Here is a 21,246-nt window from a genome sequence, read left to right on the forward strand (position 1 = left end):
ATACAATCATAAGGTAGATTAACCCATAGCTCATCTCGTATATATTTCTGTCATCCGTGCTAGGGCAGCACTGACGTGGGAAGGCAAAAAGATGCAAATAATGAAATATTAAATATTCGACTCATATTTTCTCAATTATTAAACGTCTGTTAGGGAAACATGTAATCTACTGTGTTGTAATGGATTTTTTGAAAAATTTCCAATCGATTGATACCAATATCTCTAGAATCTATTGACGGATGACTCAGTTATAAGCGTGCAAACTATAACCACTTTTCGTTACATATTCCCTTTTCGTTTTTCTAAAGTGCACCCCAATATAGAAGTCAAAGAAGTAGTCTTACCTCAAAAAAAATTTCGTCGGTTTTCGGAAATTCCATTGTTTAAATTTCCACTTCTGTTTCGTGCTAGGAGCGTTAATACTCTGTCTCATTTCTCAAGTTCTTTAGGCTATAGAGTCCACTTACAATTAATTTTATACAAACAAATTTAGCTTATCTCACAATTTTTTTTGCCCCACCGATTTTTCAAGCTAATTTCAAAGCGGGGAGAGGGGGGTTGTGACAAAAATTTTTAAGAAAATTTGCACTGGCCTAGTTTTATTGAACATAACATAGAAATTTAAATACTGATATGACTAGTCACATTATGAATGATTTTTTTCTTGCTACACAAAACAAAGTAAAATACACGACTCGGAATTTATTTAAATACAATCAAGTTTAGGGAAAAGTTTGTAAACATATATCACACTGAAATGTTAATTAATAATCACATTGACAACGAAATTGTATTGTGAAGCGATCAGTTTCGGTTTGGCAGGTTTCTGCTACTATATATGATATCTCCTTAATTTACCGGTGGAAACTGTAGCGCCGAGCAAGAAACAAGTTTTTGAAAGTTGCGGTAAAATGAGTTAATTTATATGAGGAGTTAAATCGATTGAGCTTTAGTAATTCAGTACGAAAGGGTGGCATAGCGTCGACCCGTTATGGTTGAATGCATAAGAGAGGGTGAGTTGAGGAAACGAATTATGTGTACATAGTTCGAAATAGGGTGACAACGCGAACCAATTCTGTTTCACCCTATCACCATATATCCCAACGCTTCCGCATTGGCTAATGATAAGAACATAATTAGCTTACGGTTGGAGGAGTGCATTCCTATTAAGAATTTGTATGTTCTTGAAAGTTTTCGTTATAATTTAGGAAATAAAATATGCACAAACAAAAATTTTACATACATCATTGGAAATTTGTTATTTAAGCAGGGCTGGGGAAGAGCGATAGTTTGACGACAATTGGCGTTTTTCAGATTGCGGTACAAAGAAGAGGTTATAATTTTCTATGAACGTGAACTTTTGATTGAAAGCAAAAATCTCACAGCTACTACTGTATCGTTAGAGTCACAATTTTGGATATCTAGGCTATAAATTGACACTTCTAAATTGTGATAGCATATAGGTAGGGTAGGACGGGGCAAAGTGTGTCACGGGGTAAAGTGTGTCAGTGAAGTTTTCTATGTCCTATGACATTATTCCAAGTTTGAAATATTTTTCTTTAAAACATCTCATCAGTACCTTTTTCTACCAGGGATAGATAATAACCAGCAAGTTATGAGTTTCTACTTAAAAATTATTGAAATTTTTGGCACCGTCGCTTATGCGATACTTCAAAATGGAAAACTAGTTATCATTTAAAAATTCAATGTCTTTAACCCATATTTTAAATCAATTATTTATTTAGGTTTAACGACTGCATAGAAAAGTGATTTACAGGCTATTTATTTGCAAGCAATCGTTAATTTTCATGTTTATTCAAATAACATGCTTCGGGGCAAAGTGTGTCACAGTAGTCTGGGGCGAGGGGTATAAATGTAAAGTTAGGAAAACATTGCTTTGAATACGTTTTAAAAATTTGGCGTTTTGGCTGGTAAACAGCTGAATAGTGCGTGCCGTCGGTGCATTGTGCACGTGTAGGCATAAAATAGACCCTACAGTGGTTCATAGCCTCTTATTCAGCAACTCCTGTTCCTACCTCCTCGTGGTACCAGCCGGGATACGAGCAACTTTGGTGGAGATCGGGTAACCAACCCCGGTGGAAGCCTAGGTCGTATGCTGACAGGAAAGGAGGGCTCTTTTGAGCTTCGTTGGCCCTCCGGCGAAACAGGGGGTTGGTGTAGCAGGCTTTGCAAGCCGTCACCACGAAAAATACTAAAGCACGGGACGAAGAACAAATAAATTCTTACTGGAACAATCGGAATAGACCCACGCGACGAAAAAGGACTATGGATTGGAAACTCGGGACGTGGAACTGCCAATCTCTCAACTTCCAAGGGAGCACTCGAGTGCTCTCCGACGTATTGAATAGTTGCAAGTTCGACGTCGTAGCGCTGCAGGAGGTGTGCTGGAAGAGCTCAACGGTACGTACGTTTAGAGATGGACATACCATCTACCAGAGCTGCGGCAACACATACGAGCTGGGTACAGCTTTCATAGTGATGGGCGAGATTCGGAAACGGGTGAATGGGTGGTGGCCAATCAATCCTCGAATGTGCAAGTTGAGAATCAAGGGCCGATTTTTTAATATAAGCATCATCAACGTGCAGTTGGAGAGTGAATACGACCGCTGCCCAAAACATGATATCAAGATCGTCATCGGGGATTTCAATGCTCAGGTCGGTCAGGAGGAGGAATACAAACCGGTGATTGGAATGTTCAGTGCACACCAACGGACCAATGAAATGGGCTTAAGACTTATCGACTTTGCCGCCTCCAAGAATATGGCCATACGTAGTACCTTTTTCCAGCACGGAATTCATCATAAGTACACCTGGAGGTCACCAAATCAGACAGAATCACAGATCGACTACGTTTTGATCGACAGTCGGCACTTCTCAGACATTATCGACGTCAGATCCTATCGAAGCGCTAACAATGACTCGGACCACTACCTAGTGATGGTTAAGATGCGCCCAAGACTCTCCATTGTGAACAACATTCGGTACCGACGTCAGCCTCGGCCATCAGCAGCCATCAGCAGTGTAGCGGAGAGCTCCATCGGGCATGTGGCCCGGAATCAGCGGAACGATTGGTTTGACGATGAATGTAGGAGGGTGATGAATGAGGAGAATGCTGCGCGGGCGGCCAAGATGCGCAGTGCCACACGACAGAACGTGGAAAGACACAAACAGAAGAAGATGCAGCGAAACCAAATCTTTCGGGAGAAAAAGCGCTACCTGGAAGAGCAGGAATATGCAGAGTTGGAGCAGCTGCATCGTTCTCAGGAAACGCGAAAGTTCTACCAGAAACTGAACGGATCCCGCAAAGACTTTGTGCCGCGAGCCGAAATGTGTCGGGATAAGACTGGCAGTATTCTGACGGACGATCGTGAGGTGACCGATAGGTGGAAGCAGCATTTCGACGAACACCACGACGGAGAGCCATGGCGGCGGAGAAAGCGATTTCGACGGTGCAACAAACGGGGAAGAGGTCCCAGCCCCAACGATAGGCGAAGTTAAGGAGGCCATCATGCAGCTAAAGAACAACAAGTCAGCTGGAAAAGATGGCATCGGAGCGGAGCTTATTAAAATGGGACCAGAAAAGCTGGCCGTTTGTCTGCACCAACTAATTGTTAGAATTTTGGATACGGAACAGCTACCGGAGGAGTGGAAAGATGGAGTTATCTGCCCGATCTATAAAAAGGGTGACAAGTTGGACTGTGAGAACTATCGAGCGATTACCGTTCTCATTGCCGCCTATAAAGTGCTGTTCCAAATCATTTTCCGCCGTCTATCACAAATTGCGAATAGATTTGTGGGAACTTATCAAGCCGGCTTCGTCGAAGGTCGGTCTACAACGGATCAAATATTTACACTGCGGCAAATCCTCCAAAAGGGCCGTGAATACAGAGTTCCCACGCATCATTTATTCGTTGACTTCAAAGCCGCATATGATACCAACGACCGGAAAGAGCTATGGAAAATCATGTACGAGAACAGCTTCCCCAAGAAGCACATCAAACTGATTAAATCTACGATGGATGGTACAGAGTGCTGTGTTCGGATTTCGGGTGGATTGTCAAGTTCATTTGAATCACACAGAGGGCTTCGTCAAGGCGATCGTCTTTCATGCCTGCTGTTCAACATAGCGCTACAAGGTGTTATGAACCGAGCGGATACCAACACGCGGGGCACGATATTCAACAAATCTAGTCAATTCGTCTGCTTTGCCGATGACATGGATATTATCGGCAGAACATCTGTGGCGGTGGCTGAACAGTACACCAGACTCAAGCGCGAAGGAGAAAAGATTGGGTTAAAGATAAATACGTCTAAAACAAAGTACATGCTGGCCAGCGGAACCGAAGCCGAACGACACCGCTTGGGCAGTAGTATATTGATCGACGGCGACGAGTTTGAGGTGGTCGATGAATTTGTCTACCTTGGCTCACTGTGATACCAGCCGTGAGATTCGGAGGCGTATTATCAGCGGAAGTCGTGCTTACTATGGGCTCCACAAGCAATTGCGGTCGAGCAGACTAAGTCCACGTACAAAGTGCACCCTGTACAAGGCGCTTATTAGACCGGTTGTTCTCGACGGGCATGAAACATGGACAATGCTCGAGAACGAATGCTAAGAACGATCTTCGGCGGCGTACAGGAGAACGGAGTATGGAGGCGGAAGATGAACCATGAACTCGCACAGCTCTATGGCGAACCAGAAGGTGGCTAAAGCTGGACGGATACGATGGGCAGGGCATGTTGCAAGAATGCCGGACAACTACCCTGCAAAGATGGTGTTCGCCTCAAATCCGGTAGGAACAAGACGACCAGGAGCGCAGCGAGCAAGATGGTTAGACCAGGTGGAGCGAGATCTGGCGGAGAGTACTCGGTGTCCGAGAAATTGGAGAGCGCACATAGGAGTATGTGCGTATGTGTGTATGTAAATTATTTCAATGGTGTTTAAGTCTGTTGATGCATCAAATAGCTCAAAAAAATTATTATTTATTATTTTTAGATGATAAATCTAGTAAATAACAGCTTGTTTTCAGCTAGCAGTGACATATGTCCTTTTTGACATACATTTTCAGTGTAGTATTCCCATTTATCGTTAAGCAAATATTGGAGTCAAGAGAAACATGACTTAAAAACAAAATTACATCGTTGTTGTATTTTTTTCTGCAGCACAATAAAAAATGTAGATCGTAAGTCCTAATTTTACGATTTAGAAACCGCTACGAATTTGAATCACTTTCACTTTCATCTGAACTCGCGTTTGATACATCATTGCATCCTTCAAGTTACAGGTTTGGCTGACCTGGAACGAGTAGTTTAAGCGCTTCGGCTGTTAAAGACTGGGTAGTTTTTATTGGCTTTGCGCGAGAATTAATCAGCAATAGTATTTCTTTCTTATATTATTAATTTCACGGGCGAATCTGACTTTGACTGGACGGCAAAACTTCAGCGATTAAGGATTAAGCCATACAATTTTTTTTCTGCCTGGTGATGTTGCTTATCATCCGAAGAGGAACGACGGAGCTTCTAAAAATGTTGGAATCGCTGTCTAACGGGTACTCAAATGTTTGATTATATTGAATATTGTTGAGATCCATCGCATCCCCACTTGCTGATCAGCTCCGAATCAAAATGTGAATGAACCACGCGCTATTTATCATTGTTGTATTGTTAGATACTTATAGCATCATATGTCGGCCATTTTGATAACATCTCGAATTTAGGTTTCCATCATCAGGCAAGGACAAAAAACGTCATCTAGATATTTACATAAGCGTGAAGCTGCTACTAGGACTGCAACTTTGCCTCAGCATGGGTATCTGTTACTGAAAATTCTACTTCTGGTGAATAGCAGTTTCGTTTAGCGTTCTTCAAAAGCGAATAATAAGGATAAATGTTTTTGTTTGAAGAATATATAATTTTATACTGCTTTTTCGAAACGACGAATATAGTTAAAGCATGTAGTGGCGAATGCTTTTGAACAGCATTTAACTGTACAGCTGTCAGCGCGTTTTTTAATTCTAAAGCTTTTGAGGGATTTTAGGTGATATCTTTAATGATGCAGGAAACCGTCGTATTTCCCACAGATTTTTGACTTATTTGTGTTGCATAACTTAAGATCTCAACTGGGACATTTTGTCACAGTTCCAGGCTTCGCTAGTTTCTCTCAGAAGAGTCTACAAACTTCTTACTTAGACGACATGCATTTGATATCTCAGACCAAGTAGATGGCTTGATTGTAGAGCTCATCCAAGTTTTGTTTGCCTCTTTAAACCGAACCTTATGGTTATAAGAAGTCGTCAAAGTGCGTTTAAACTGTGTTTTAAAACCACTCAATTGATTTTTCAGTACATGATAGTGATTCGGAGGGCATTTAAGAGTTTCTTTAAGTTTTTTTCTGTAAACAAAACCGTTTTGTCGATTGAGCGATCAGGACATTGCCGTATAAACTGAAAGAGCTGGTTTCTAGAAAATTTCCAGTCAATTCTCTCAGAATTTGAAAGAATACATCGAAATTTCTTAACTAATGCATGACAAACACAACTAATTGATAAAGTTGTGAAATGCGTGAAAAATCGTCACAACTTCAAATTCAAAAATAAATTGAGAGCGTGAGGATGCGTGAGATTTTCTTTCGCAACATTATTCTGGAACTCCATACCTTTCTTATGATGGTAAAATTTTTGCTTAGAGATGCTTAGAACATAAACAAAATTGCTTTTTTGTAAAAAAATGCCTTAAAAAAAGAAAGCAAAAAGTTGCTACTTCCAAGCCTGGTTTACGGGCTTCACCTAAATGTGTATAAATAAACTTGTGCTCAAATTTACTCTACATACCTTTGTCTTGATTATCCATATTGAATTTTTACGTGGCAGTTTCTAAAAAATATCAAAAACACAGCAGGAACTCAACCTTGCTGATCGGACCACTTGCAAACAAATCATGATGCGATTTATAGCAAGGTTTTGACAGCTGTACAGTCTTATAAACAATCGAGATGTTATCAAAATGGCCGACATATGATGCTATAAGTATCTAACAATACAACAATGATAAATAGCGCGTGGTTCATTCACATTTTGATTTTTGAATTTTGGCCAGGTTTTTGGCTGATATACTCCTACGTGGAGCGGTAGCCCTCAACCGAGTTACATGGAGAAATTTTGTTCAACAGGCTTTGTCTTAGGACGGCAAGCCACCTAAGTAAGTAAGTAAGTACGTTTTAAACATCTACCGTTTAATCTGGATTACCTATATGACATAGGTGTGCATAAAATAACAATGATTGAGGAAAGAACGCATGAGCTGCTAAATAGACCAAGCGATAAAATGCGTAAATATAGGGCATTGTCGTTATCGTCGGGCAACTGTTATGGTCGGGCCATCACGATTTTACAGTTTTAGTAACTCCTGATATCTATGATACAACCATTGTAAAACTTCTTACTGTGATAGCTAACTTTTCACAATATTGTGAGTTTCAATCGTGTATTCAAAACACCCGTACTAAATTCAGTGACTAAACCTTACAAAAAAAGTTTTCCAGGCGCAATGAACTTTTCTTCAAGAAATGATTCATGAAATGCAATTATCGAGATAAATTTTAAAAATGTATAAAGTGTGTTGTGCTGCACACGAAGACTATAGAAAAATCCACTGCAGTAAGGTGTTTGGGAGGGCTAAGGTGAAATACTAGAAAAGTGCTTTTTGTAAAGGTCGGACCACTTGAGTAGTCATGGTTGGGCCACCATAATTTTAAGCGCAGAAGCGCAATAATCGCTAGAGAATGTCAGTCACATAAAATGTGATGAAATAAAGCCAAATTAATACGATAAAAACCTAGATTTTTGTTGTTTTTTTCATTGTAGATGTACACTTCGGAAAAGGCGTAGATGTAGCAATATTAATTTTACAAGATCGCCAAAGTTTCACAAAAATGCAATTAAAAATAGGGTATTAGTACCTATATGAGCCGTTGTTTACGGAATTCATTCTTTTCATGTCTTTATAAGGAATTTCAACACGTAACACGTATGTCTTAAATTTTCTGCGGTGGCCCAACCTGTACAACATGGTCCGTCTATGACTACATTTTTTGTCTTAACGTAAATGCCTATAACTTTTTTGTTTTTCGAGCAATCAGTTCAAAACTTTCCAGAAATATACCTTATTCTTAGACCTGTGTAACGATGTATTTAGATTTCCAAAATTCCTTTTGAAATGAAAGTTATGGGCGAACTCCAAAACGTGGCCCAACCACATCACTCCCCTACACGTTGCGGAAAACTGCAAAATTTGCACTGATTGACTTGAACATGCAACTACAATGGTTTTTCACTATTTTAAATAATTTTGCTGAAACCTATCAATTTTAACAATCCTGTTTAAGAACGTGACACTCTTTGCCCCGGTGTTTTTCCACTGCCAGAAAAAAGGATCTTTTTTAAAGCTCTTGGAAAAATAGAAAAAACATTTTCTAATGCTCACTATTTCCACGATTGTTTAGAAAATATCCTAAAATGTTATGGACATAGCACATCGCGGTTAAAATACCAATATTTTTTAATCTAGCACAGTTTGAGCTTACGTGACACTCTTTGCCCCGTCTTACCCTACTAATCGGATCAAGTTCGAAACGTGACCAGGTTTTTTCCGATTCTTTTAGCAAGGATGACTATTTGAATTGGAGTTCACCACCTGTTATTTTAAAATGGGAAAAATCTTTAGATGATAATTATTAAAAATATGGTTGCATTTGCTTCATTTTGCTCGATTAGTTCTAGAGTAATGAGGAAATTTGTATTTCATTTGCATGGGAGCCCCCGTCTTAGAAAGGGAAAGGGTCTCAGTACACTATAGAAAAAATTCCTACCTTCTGAACGGTGCCAAATTTGGTTCACATGACAAATTTGGTTCAATTTGCTTGATTAGTTCACGAGTTTTAAGGAAATTTGTCGTTCATTTGTATACGAGCCTCTCTCTCACGCCCTCCTTAAAATTGGTCTTTAGCGCCCCATAAAATTGCTGGTCATTCTATCTATCCAACGATATATAAATTGTTCAGTTTCGTTCAGTAGTTTAAACTGAACTCTATTACTTTCCTTCAGTGGGCTCCGAACGAGCGATAGCGAGTAAGGAGAGGATGCCCCCTGCGAAATGGTATACTCCACGTAAGATTTATCACGAAATAATATTCGGCGAAATGTCGTACAATCACGTCGAATATTGCTATTCGCTTTATTTTATCTGGCTAAGCAATGGGGGGAGTTGTTTTCTACTTTACTGTGAGCAAAAATTGCAAATCTGTATATTAAACTACCAATGCTTTCATTGTTACGTAACTACCCAAATGAATCATCTAAGGTTGAGCACCTCAGAAACTTGCAAAATTCGAGATTGTGACAGGTCATCCGAGATTCACGATGTATGTACAACACAGGTTCATTTACGGCAATACAAAGTTTGACGGGTCAGCTAGTCTTTATATAGAAAAATGAATTTCTGTTTGTATGTGCCTTATAGACTGGAAAACTACGGAACCGATCGGCAGGAAAATTTGTATTCAGGGGTTTTTGGGGCTGGGAAAGGTTCTTATGATGGTTTGTGACCCCTCCCCCTCTAGAAGGAGGGACTCTGATACAAATGAAACACAAATTTCTACATAACTAGAGAAACAATCAAGTAAATGGAACCAAATTTGGCAGGTGGGGGATTTTGGAGGCAGGATTTTTTCTATGGTGGGTTGAGACCCCTAATCCCTCTGAGGGGGGGGGGGCTCCCGAACAAATGAAAGAAAAATTTCAGCATTACTGGAGAACTTATCAAGCAAATGGAACTAAATTTGTCATGTGGGAGTTTTTGAAGACAGGAATATTTTCTATGGTGGTTTGGACCCCAACCCCCTCTGGAAGGGGGAGCTTTCATACGAATAACACAGAAATTTTTGCATAACTCGAAAACTAATTGAACTCGAAAATTTTTTGACTCTTCCATAAAACATTAGTCAATAACAATGCCACCAAAAACTACCTATAGTAACACTAAATAATTCAGGACGAGACCACCACAGGCCGCGAGTGTTGCTGGTGACCCGCCGTCGTTTCCCGGCTATAATTTAAGACCAACAAAAACGCTATCGTGATTTTTCATCACTTAAATATTATGAATTCACAAATAGCAAAAACTTTGAGATACACATCCATGGGAAGGGATGTACGAAACGGTGACGTTGAATGTAATATTCAGTTTTAGGTAGGAACATCTTTAGTACACGATTTTTTTTGTAATGTATTCCACCAACAGTTAAGGAGAAATAAGCAGTCATTAACTTTTCGTCGGAAAGTCCAATTTCAGAAGCAGTTTTTTGGCCTAAAACGGAGGTTCCGTTTTCAGAAATGTATTCACTGCATTCTTTTTGCCATGAAATGTTGAAATTAAGTTAAAATAAAGTCTATTACTGTAAAACACCGATGCTCACTACCGTCCTCTCCGTCGATTGTAAAAAACTACCACTATAAAAAAAAAACAATATAATTCAAGTCCATTCGATCTTTAGTGGATTCCAACTATGTGTTCGCAGAATCACAACACGTTTAAAAAACTTGCTTTAGGAAATCACGCAGGTAAGTTTTCGGAAATGGATATATTCGATAAAATGGTCTTCAGGAAAGTAGACATTCGAAAAATTATTACATGTTAGAATATATATTTTGAGGAATTGACTTTCGGGAAGCTATTTTGCAACCGTATCCATTTTATGGTTTCTTGCTTAAAATGCTATTAATCATGGATCTTACCTGGTACTTCTATCTCATCAGGATCTTCGTCTTCATCGAAATCTGAACCGGAAGTATCCTCGTTTTCTTCCTCATCGTCGACATCGTACGAAAATTTTTTTGATCCCTATGAATATAGTACAAAATGCAACAATTAGTGAACTGATGGTATACCAGAATACATTACAAAAACAGAAGCCATTGATTGCAATTATTTGAAGAAACAAGGGACATTAAAATTAAGAGTCATTGCTATAGGGTTACTCTGTGCAATAAGAAGGGTCTTGATTTCAAACGCATCTTAGTTTCGATCAAGTTGTTTTCTCATTTTATAACCTCTTTCGGCCGGAAAGCCGATTTGTTGGGAATGGAGAATAAATCTGATTGCGAAAGCGGAAGTATCATATACTTTGGTTTAAGTTATTCCAGTGCGGTGGTTGATTCTACTAGCGCCAAACATTATACCAGCTGAGGAAAATAAGCTGGTAAATGAAGAAAATATTTGTTGAATTTTTGTGCTAAACCAAAAACTGTGATTTTGGTTCCTATACTTTAATTGCAGCTGTGGTTTTAATCCTAATATTTATTTACATAAATTTATCATTCGGCTGATACACCTGAGTGTATATTGAATGCTTAATTTTGTCTCCTGCTGTTGCGCGAAATTGCTATGTACGAACAACGTGCATGTGAATGAAAATGTGGGAGCTCCTGTCATTTGCTACATATTCACAAACGCATGAAGATTGGCAGCCTAGTGCCAAGACATTTTCCTTTGAAACGAGCCAAGCAGCCAATTAGGCCACAGATCAATACATAAGCAAAACCACGCCCAAGAAAATATAGAATTTGTCTGATCCAAGATTTACCAATTTTGTACCAAGATATACTTCAGCCGGCAGGTCTAAAAAGCCCGTCAGTTGACGTTTCTCGATTATTGCATGTTTATACATCGTGATTATTGGTTATGTTGACTTTTTTTAGATCGCCTTTTTTTCTTTTTCATAAAATTTTCACAATTTTTAAAAACAATTTTAAACTGATTTGCTACAAAGACAATAGACAATTTATTACAGTCAATAGACATTAAAACAAAAAAAATGTGGATATCAAAACAAAAAAAAGCTTACCATTTTACTCATTTTTTTTTTGCGACACTTAGGATTATCTGCCTCTTTCACTACACTTGATTAATTAAAAGTAAATATTTTCAATCCTACGAGACCGTATCAAATTTTCCTGGTGGAATATTATTGAGTAGTACTAATTGAAGAAAACTTCTTTTGCAAAACTTGATAGAAAATGGTCACATAAAAGTCGTGTGACTACTCCTCGCCAACTACGTTATACGACCATCACGAACTGTCTCTCGAATGAAACTGCACGCGAACGAAATGTGAACGTGAAATGAACGCAATTGAACTTCCTATACTGAGCTCTTCTTCACGTCTCATTCAATATTGTGTGGACAATAAGTGGATTGAGTGGAAAATATTTGATTTTTATGTTTTGATTAGAACTGTCAGAACTGTCAAAAATTCGACACCAGAGCTGCCAGATGAATATTATCGCAGAATATCATTATAGATCAATGTGTGTATACAGGTATGGCAGAAATTTCATCATGGTGTGGGTGGAATCGTAAATTCTGGCTTTAGTTTTCAGAAGGTCGCATAATCAACCCTTTTACATGTATTATGCGACCTTTTGAAAACTAAAGCCAGAATTGACCAATCACGATGAACCGTGACACGGTTTGTTTTTGTAGTTTGACGTCGTTTTCTGATTTTTCGCTACTAATACCGTGGACCCCCGTTCGTTTGACCGTTTTTAATCTGAACGCTTTTTAATTTGAACCCCGTTGGTTTGCACGACGTGCATATTAAAAATGGTTCAAATGTCATTCTCAACACGACATCATTTGCTTATGCAGACAATACACATAAACACGGTTTGTTTGTACTAACTGTAGTGAACAGAAATCAGTTTACGCACAGCCTTGCGCTCGTCTTTGACTGCAGCAGTGCCTTTCGGTCCGAAAGTGCATTCAGCAGAAAGTCCGTACAGCAGAGTACTGCTCCGCCGGTTGTGGTTCCACCACCTTCGGCTGTGGCAGTGTCTTTCTGCCTGAAAGAGTCACTGCCTTCGCTGCCTGCTGCTGCTCCATGGTCCAGTCCAGTCCAGTTAGATGCTGCTCCTCCAAAGTTCGTCACAAGAATGAGCATTCATATGGATGACGTCCGTTTATATAGCATCGCTCGGCAGCTGACGCGCCGTTGCCATATTGGACTCTAATACGTTGCATTGACAGTGTTGTCAGAGCAGACCGAAGTGAATCGCTTTATTATTATTTTTTGTTCATGATGTTTATTCATCATTAATTGTTATTATTATTATTCTTATCTCCCACATTCTCCGACTTCACTACTCTTAACGAAAATTGTGTATCAATGGATCAATGTCGAAAAGTGTCATTTTTCTAATGCTTTTTTACACCTTCAATTTTGATTTTGAAGTCGGTTTCGCAACAAAAGAGGAACAATATTCAATGTTGTTTAGCTGGAAATCTGCAACTAATCTTCAATTTATAAGCTGCCAAACTATACTAAACTTGTAAATTAGACTGCCCTTTCGTCAGTTAATCTTTAGCATAATATAAAAGAAATGTTTTAATTACAATAGGCCGCCCTTCCGTCGATTTCTTATATATTCTTCATCGCCCTTCCTTCGAGAAGATTTTACTGATTCGCCCTTCTGTCGGTTGATAGTTTCAACTATTAATACCATCATTACACCGTCCTTCCACCGGTTAATGCATGGGTAGTCTCAAGAAAATCTACTAACGGTCCTTCCGTCGTATAAAAAAGCCCGTACATTTAGAAAACTTAACCTACCGCCCTTCCGTCGAATAGTTATCACGATAAATTTCACTATTACTCCGTCCTTCCATCGGGTAAGCTGTTATTTACAATGTTACTAACCGTCCTCCACCGGATAGTTGAGAAACTGTATTCGATCATTACACCGTCCTTCCGTCGGTTACTGCGAAATCAGTCATCTCTATATCTTTTAAGAAGATCCACTAACCGCCCTTCCGTAGGATAGTTAAAAAAAATACTCTACCATAGACCTTTCCATTTATGTGTGTGTTGGTGCTTGAAATACAGGCATCAGCTCTTCCCTAAAATGAGGCAAATATCGCGTACTTCGTGTTCGCTAGTGTGGGTGCTTGAGATGTCAAGAAGCTCTATTACACCGTCCTTCCGCCGGTTAATGCATGAATTCTTATCATTTTATTCAAAAAATACTAACCGCCCTTCCGTCGGATAGTTAAGGAATGTATTTGATCATTGCACCGCCCTTCCGTCGTATAATTCAAAATCCACTAACCGCACTTCCGTCGGATAGTTGAAAATATTCTCCATCATTACACCGTCCTTCCGCCGGTTAATGCATGGATTCTTATCATTTTATTCAAAAAATACTAACCGAACTTCCGTCGGATAGCTAAGGAATATATTCGATCATTACACCGCCCTTCCGTCGGATAATGCAAACTCCACTAACCGCCCTTCCGTCGGATAGTTGAAAATATTCTCCATCATTACCCCGTCCTTCCGCCGGTTAATGCATGGATTCTTATCATTTTATTCAAAAAATACTAACCGCCCTTCCGTCGGATAGTTAAGAAATATATTCGATCATTACATCGCCCTTCCGTCGGATAATGCACACTCCACTAACCGCCCTTCCGTCGGATAGTTGAAAATATTCTCCATCATTACACCGTCCTTCCGCCGGTTAATGCATGGATTCTTATCATTTTATTCAAAAAATACTAACCGCCCTTCCGTCGGATAGTTAAGAAATGTATTCGAACATTACACCGCCCTTCCGTCGGATAATGCAAACTCCACTAACCGCCCTTCCGTCGGATAGTTGAAAATATTCTCCATCATTACACCGTCCTTCCGCCGGTTAATGCATGGATTCTTATCATTTTATTCAAAAATACTAACCGCCCTTCCGTCGGATAGTTAAAAAAATTCTCCACCATTAAACCGTCCTTCCGCCGGTTAATGCATGGATTATTATATTATATCGCCAAAAATTCACTAACCGCCCTTCCGTCGATCAGTTTCTATTCTAATTCCTCTGGTAAAACCACAAGTGCAGTACCGTCTTTCGGCCAGCTAGCGTTATACTGAATCAACTGAATATCTTATCACGAGGGAGCTTCATGCTACGCCATTGTAGTGAACAGAAATCAGTTTACGCACAGCCTTGCGCTCGTCTTTGACTGCAGCAGTGCCTTTCGGTCCGAAAGTGCATTCAGCAGAAAGTCCGTACAGCAGAGTACTGCTCCGCCGGTTGTGGTTCCACCACCTTCGGCTGTGGCAGTGTCTTTCTGCCTGAAAGAGTCACTGCCTTCGCTGCCTGCTGCTGCTCCATGGTCCAGTCCAGTCCAGTTAGATGCTGCTCCTCCAAAGTTCGTCACAAGAATGAGCATTCATATGGATGACGTCCGTTTATATAGCATCGCTCGGCAGCTGACGCGCCGTTGCCATATTGGACTCTAATACGTTGCATTGACAGTGTTGTCAGAGCAGACCGAAGTGAATCGCTTTATTATTATTTTTTGTTCATGATGTTTATTCATCATTAATTGTTATTATTATTATTCTTATCTCCCACACTAACCTAGCGTGTTTATTTTGTTTTACATTCCGTTTTCCCAGCGATTATGACAGAAATCCGATCGAAGAATGAAATATTCACTGCTTGCAAGTGCGAACTAAATCAAACCACCAAAATAATAACAAAGAGCAGGGCGGCCAATTCATACAAGTTTTAACATATTTAGGGTTGCCAGTTGTTCAAATTAAAAACTAACCCCATTAGTTTGCATGAGCAATCGTTCAAACGAACGGGGGTCCACTGTACAATCAAATGTCTTCATCTGCCACACCTTTTTAAACCTTATTGATTATAGATTCTCCATTCTCCGAAACAAAATGCACGAACTTTCATCAGAAAATTCTCGATGACGAAGTTCCCTGATCTATTTTATAAGGATTGCTGATGTTCGATTGTATTAATGATTTGGAGTTGTAAAAAAAAATTGGAAATGCAAACAAACCGCGTATCCAGGATACGTATCCAGCTTTTTACGCGCTATAATAGCGGACGCTATAAATTGTATTCGTAATATGCGAACAATCTTTTTGACAACTCGGCATACATCAAAACTGTGCACTCTTCTCCTGTACGGCAGTGTTACTCTTTCTTTCGTTTACGCAAAAGAAGGAGAGCAATAGTTTTGTTTACATTTCGCACATTTTTGCTTTCTTTTCTTTGGCGTAAGCAAAAGAAAGAGCACGGTAGTGTTGCACGAGGGGAGTGCCAGATTTGATGTATGCAGAGTTGTCAAAAAGATTGTTCGCATATTAGGGTAACCAACATATTTTGGACCCCATCAGCAGCTGTACATAATTTGGACACTTCCATTTGATTTTGCTGTAAGTGTCCAAATTATGTACAGCTGCTGATGGGGTCCAAAATACGTTGGTTACCCTACGAACACAATTTATACGTTCCATCATTATCCAGCTTTTTACGCGCTATAATGGCGGACGCTATAAATTGTGTTCGTAATATTCGAACAGTCTTTTTGACCACTCTGCATCCATCAAAACTGGGCACTCTTCTCATGTACGGTGGTGTTGCTCTTTCTTTCGTTTACGCAAAAGAAGGAGAGCAATAGTTTTGTTTACATTTCGCACATTTTTGCTCTCCTTCTTTGGCGTAAACGAAAGAAAGAGCACAGTAGTGTTGCAAGAGAAAAGTGCCAGATTTGATGTATGCAGAGTTGTCAAAAAGATTGTTCGCATATTACGAACACAATTTATAGCGTCCGCCATTATAGCGCGTAAAAAGCTGGATAGCGTGTAAAAAGCTGGATGTATCCGGCCTTTTACACGCTATAATGGTGGACGCTATAAATTGTGTTCGTAATATGCGAACAATCTTTGACAACTCTGCATCTATCAAAACTGGGCACTCTTCTCCTGTACAGCAGTGTTGCTCTTTCTTTCGTTAACGCAAAAGAAGGAGAGCAATAGTTTTGTTTTCATTTCGCACATTTTTGCTCTCCTTTTTTGGCCTAAACGAAAGAAAGAGCACGGTAGTGTTGCAAGAGAAGAGTGCCAGATTTGATGTATGCAGAGTTGTCAAAAAGATTGTTCGCATATTACGAACACAATTTGTAGGGGCCACCATTATTCCGCGTAAAAAGCTGGATTAGATCAAATTAATGAAAATCGACTCTTCCAAAAGTTTTGTTCAAAAAGTTCAAAAACAATTTTAACAATATGACCGAACATCCCTACAGTTATATTTTTTACTTGCACCGCTTCGGAACGAATGTATGAAACGAATTGTCATTTGACATACGCTCTTGTAAAATCAGCGGAAGTAACAAAAGAAAAAAGAAATGCACCACGACCACAGTTACTTTCATCATTTTGTGTGAAGTTGTGGTTTTTATTCGCATAGCTTTATTTTAGTTTTTCCTCGAATTTTTCTAACTCAATGATACGAACAACGAACCAAAACACAACACTGTTTACGCTAAAGCCTATTATGCAGCATAATATGCTTATGTTCAATTCGACGTTAGTAACATTTGACTGCATTGATCGACGTAAAGGTAAATACAGCCTGAATTCGTTAATTGGGCCACGACTGCACTCCAGCTGATTCGCTAATTGGGCCGACTGACAGTTGTTAGAAATTTCTAAACTCAAAAATTCCATACAATTTTGACATTCAAATTGTCACATAGCCCAATTAGCGAACACCCAATTAACGAACTGCCCAATTAACGAACCACCAATTAACGAATCTTTGCTGTATTTTGACGATTTTGACGCATACTGCGTAACGGTTTTCAATCTGACCACATCTTGACATAAGGTAACGCACCAGTTTACTTACAACTGAGCATCTTGTACACGATGTAAGAAAAGGCGGGTGATATATGGGAAGCAACCAATTCTACAACTCTTAAAAATGGTCTCAAATTTGCAAATGTTGACCGATTTGGCTGAAATTTTGACCAAAGTCTTAGGATTGAATATAAAACAAGTGATGTTGAGCATAGGAATATGGGTCATTTTTAAGGTCACTTTAAGGACCCCTAAAGTGAGAAAAATTTTAATTTTTTAGTTAAATTTCATATTTAATTGAAAAAATCTCGTCTAACTTGTGTACAACCATAGTGAATGTATATATATCCTGAAAGCAAATCCTCTAAGCTTTCCAAAAATGTATGAAAAACTTAAAAATGCTTGGAAAATATATTTTTCTCTAGTCCGCTCCATTTTGGAGAGCTCAGGAGTAATTTGGAGTCCGTATACCGAAATTTGGATCAACCGGATTGAAGCAGTTCAAGCTAGGTTTTTACGCTATGCTCTTAGGTCTCTGCCGTGGCAGAATCCAACCCAAGTAACAACGGTAGCTGAATTGCAAGAGGAATGGCTGTTTACGGGTTGGTTTGAGGTGATCAAAGCTGCATAAAGTAAGTACTCAAATGGTGTTTAAATAAGCGATGTTTAAGCTACTTTAAGTTTTTCAAACCAGTATTCTCACAAAAGCTGATAAAAAGCTTAATAGCGGATTTTTCTGCTAAACAATCTGCTTCTAAACAGCCGTAAACATCAAACCGTTTTACGGCTGCTTAAAGGTGTTAAAATGTAGAGTGGAAGCTTCCATTAGACTCACAGCTTTCAAACTACTTTAAGTCTGCTTAAGGGTGTTAAAGTGGCTTTACAAACTTCTACCAAGTTTTCTTTCGGCCCACAGCACACATACTGTCAGATAATAGAATTTCGCAATTCGGCTGACAGCAAAAGTTTGTTTTGCTACATTATCGACTGCTTCACGCTAGACGGGCTAGGCTTCAGGTGTAAAGATATTCTCACTGTCTGTTCTGCAGATGCAAATGGGGCGGATCATACGGTGAGTGCTTATGGATCAAAAGATGGCGGGTTCAATTCCCGGAAAAAAGACATGCATTTTTAATTAGCTGCTTACTTGTTTGAATTAAAGTTATTCGAAACTAAAATTATCGCTTTCACGGCGAAATAAAAATGACGCGTTTCATTTTTTTAAATTTAAAAATAGATTTTTTTGGCTGCATAAAGGTTGATGAAGCGTTGATTAAGCGACTGGAAAAGTAGATTGCAAAACTACTTCTCGTTCTAAAAATAGAATTGACAGCATTGCGCAAATTGGCTATTTAAAAGTGCCAAAAAGTTTCTATTAAGCTTCATTGCAGCTTCAAAAGCAGCTATTAATTAGCCTGAAGCTTGATAAAATCACCAGATTTAGATGTTTAAGAGCTGAAAAAAGGGTTTCATATCTAAACCTAAACCATAGATCAGCCACAGGTTGAATAAAATCAGCTATAAAAGCGTTTGATCAGCCTGAAATTGTTACTTGGGAAACCACTTGCCATCTTATGCTGACCGTTGTCGATTACTGGGGATCGATACACTGGAAAAGAGACGGAATATCTTCAAAGCCGTTTTCGTGGGAAAGCTATTAACCGGTGAAATAGACGCCCCAAATATTCTCTCCCAAGTTAATATAAATGTGCCCCTCAGAACCTTAAGGTCACGAGATTTTCTGCGCCTTACTTTCCACCGCACCGAATACGGTCAAAACAAACCCGTTAGGGGAATGTGTGACGTCTTCAATAATGCCTTTGAACTGTTTGACTTTAATTTATCGAGTGTTAGTTTTAAAAACAGACTTAAACAAATGTTGTAATGTGCGTTTCTTAGTTCAAAATATGTTATTTAAATTTGTTAAATGTTAGTTATTGTATTGTAACGTCTTTGTAGCAATGACAAAAGATGGTGGGGTTTTTACGCGCACTTGAGGGTCGACCTCAGGTGGGCTTTTCCCCACCCCCAATTTTCATTGAGACCTTAGAGGTCAGATGAAAGAAAAAACAAATAAATAAATAAATAAATTGTTGAGTTATTCATGATACTATGTGAACACCTAGCCAAAAAACGTTTTTTTGCAAAAACTTGAAATTTTGGGGGTGTTAGGATGATGTCATATGTGTTTTTATGATGTATTAGGTGTGACTAACAACGTACACTAGGTCACTTGCAAAGTATATTAAAAAAAATTTTTTTTGTCACACCGTGTTATTTTTAATACTTAGATTCCTTACTACAATTCTCTGTGCTACAATAATGCAAAACCGTAGTAAAAAGTACCGTTAGGCAGTATCCACTAAAATAAAAATTGGGTATTTTAGTGGTATATACATTTCCGCATATTCTGACAAGATATGATGCCATTCAATCGCTACATGAAGACTTTTCCGAATTTGACTAATGGAAGTAATGAAAAAACATTTTTTTTATATTTGAAAAAAAAAAAAATTTGGAATAAGACGATAGCTTATAAGTAAACCACTTTTCTTTTTAGCTCGTCTTAGACAACACAGTGAATAGATACACTATGGTCATCGAACGATACAGGTTTCATATGAGAGCTTTAAAAGCTCGGTTAAAATGAAGAGCTCTATCAGAGAGATAGAAGAGAGGGAGAGAACTTCTGACATCAAGTCAATCAATCGGCTTGGTTGATATCTGTCAAACAGCAAATCATTCTAGTTTTGATTTTTATTAATTTTTTGATCGAATATTGACTTAATTGAAATATAAAAAGAACTGCTAGATTCAGGAAACGACGGGCTATCAAATGAGATAGAAAAATCCACTTTTTTGGGAAAATTAAAATACCCAATTGCCAGATTTTGAAATAGGATTTAAAATGATGAGTAAATAGTATCACTGTTAATTTTCTCAGTTCGATGCAAATGTTAGATAAGGCCATTTGAAAAATTTCCCGAGAGTTACATTGCGATTATTATCTAAAATTTTTCTTTCGTCGGTTTAGTTGTGCGCCTAACAGTTGCGCGCAGTTCGGTTCTGGTTGCTCGCAGTCAAAGTATCTCTTTTACACTTATTCGGAATCTCGTAAGAAACTGTCAACGCAAGAGTGATGAGAAAAGCAACAATATTTCTCTCTCGCTCATCAGCTGAATGCTTAGGGTAGCTTGCTTCGTGTTTGCCCGTTCAAACATGGACAAATTTTTTACAAGCGCAATCAGTATTTAAATTTTATCATTTTCGGTTAACGTAAGACATTGTAACTGTGTTGTTTGTAATAGCGAATTCATAAATTAATCTGGGTTCGTGCTAACTCGAACCCGAAATTTATGAACGATACGGGCAGTTTGACAGATCGATCCGTAAACCGTAATGCTAGACAGTTTTAACCTGCGCTTCAAACTGAATGCTGTCAGTTTAACCGAGATGCAATCTCGGTTAATATATGAACGCTTTAACAGCACTTCGTTTAAAACTGAGTG

General features: G+C 38.8%; 1 protein-coding gene across 1 annotated transcript in view; it reads right to left on the bottom strand.

Annotated features, from left to right (window-relative positions):
* Positions 1-12,147, bottom strand: part of LOC128738516 (protein strawberry notch) — a 47,350-nt gene extending 35,203 nt beyond the window's left edge. The window contains exons 1-2 of the mRNA XM_053833718.1: positions 11,921-12,147; positions 10,812-10,917 (exon numbers count right to left, since the gene is read on the bottom strand). Coding sequence (XP_053689693.1) covers positions 10,812-10,917; positions 11,921-11,932 — 118 coding nt within the window. The 5' untranslated portion in view covers positions 11,933-12,147. The remainder of the gene's footprint in view (positions 1-10,811; positions 10,918-11,920) is intronic.
* Positions 12,148-21,246: the final 9,099 nt, after the last annotated feature.

This window comes from Sabethes cyaneus, chromosome 2, assembly GCF_943734655.1.
Source record: "Sabethes cyaneus chromosome 2, idSabCyanKW18_F2, whole genome shotgun sequence".
NCBI lineage: Eukaryota > Metazoa > Arthropoda > Insecta > Diptera > Culicidae > Sabethes > Sabethes cyaneus.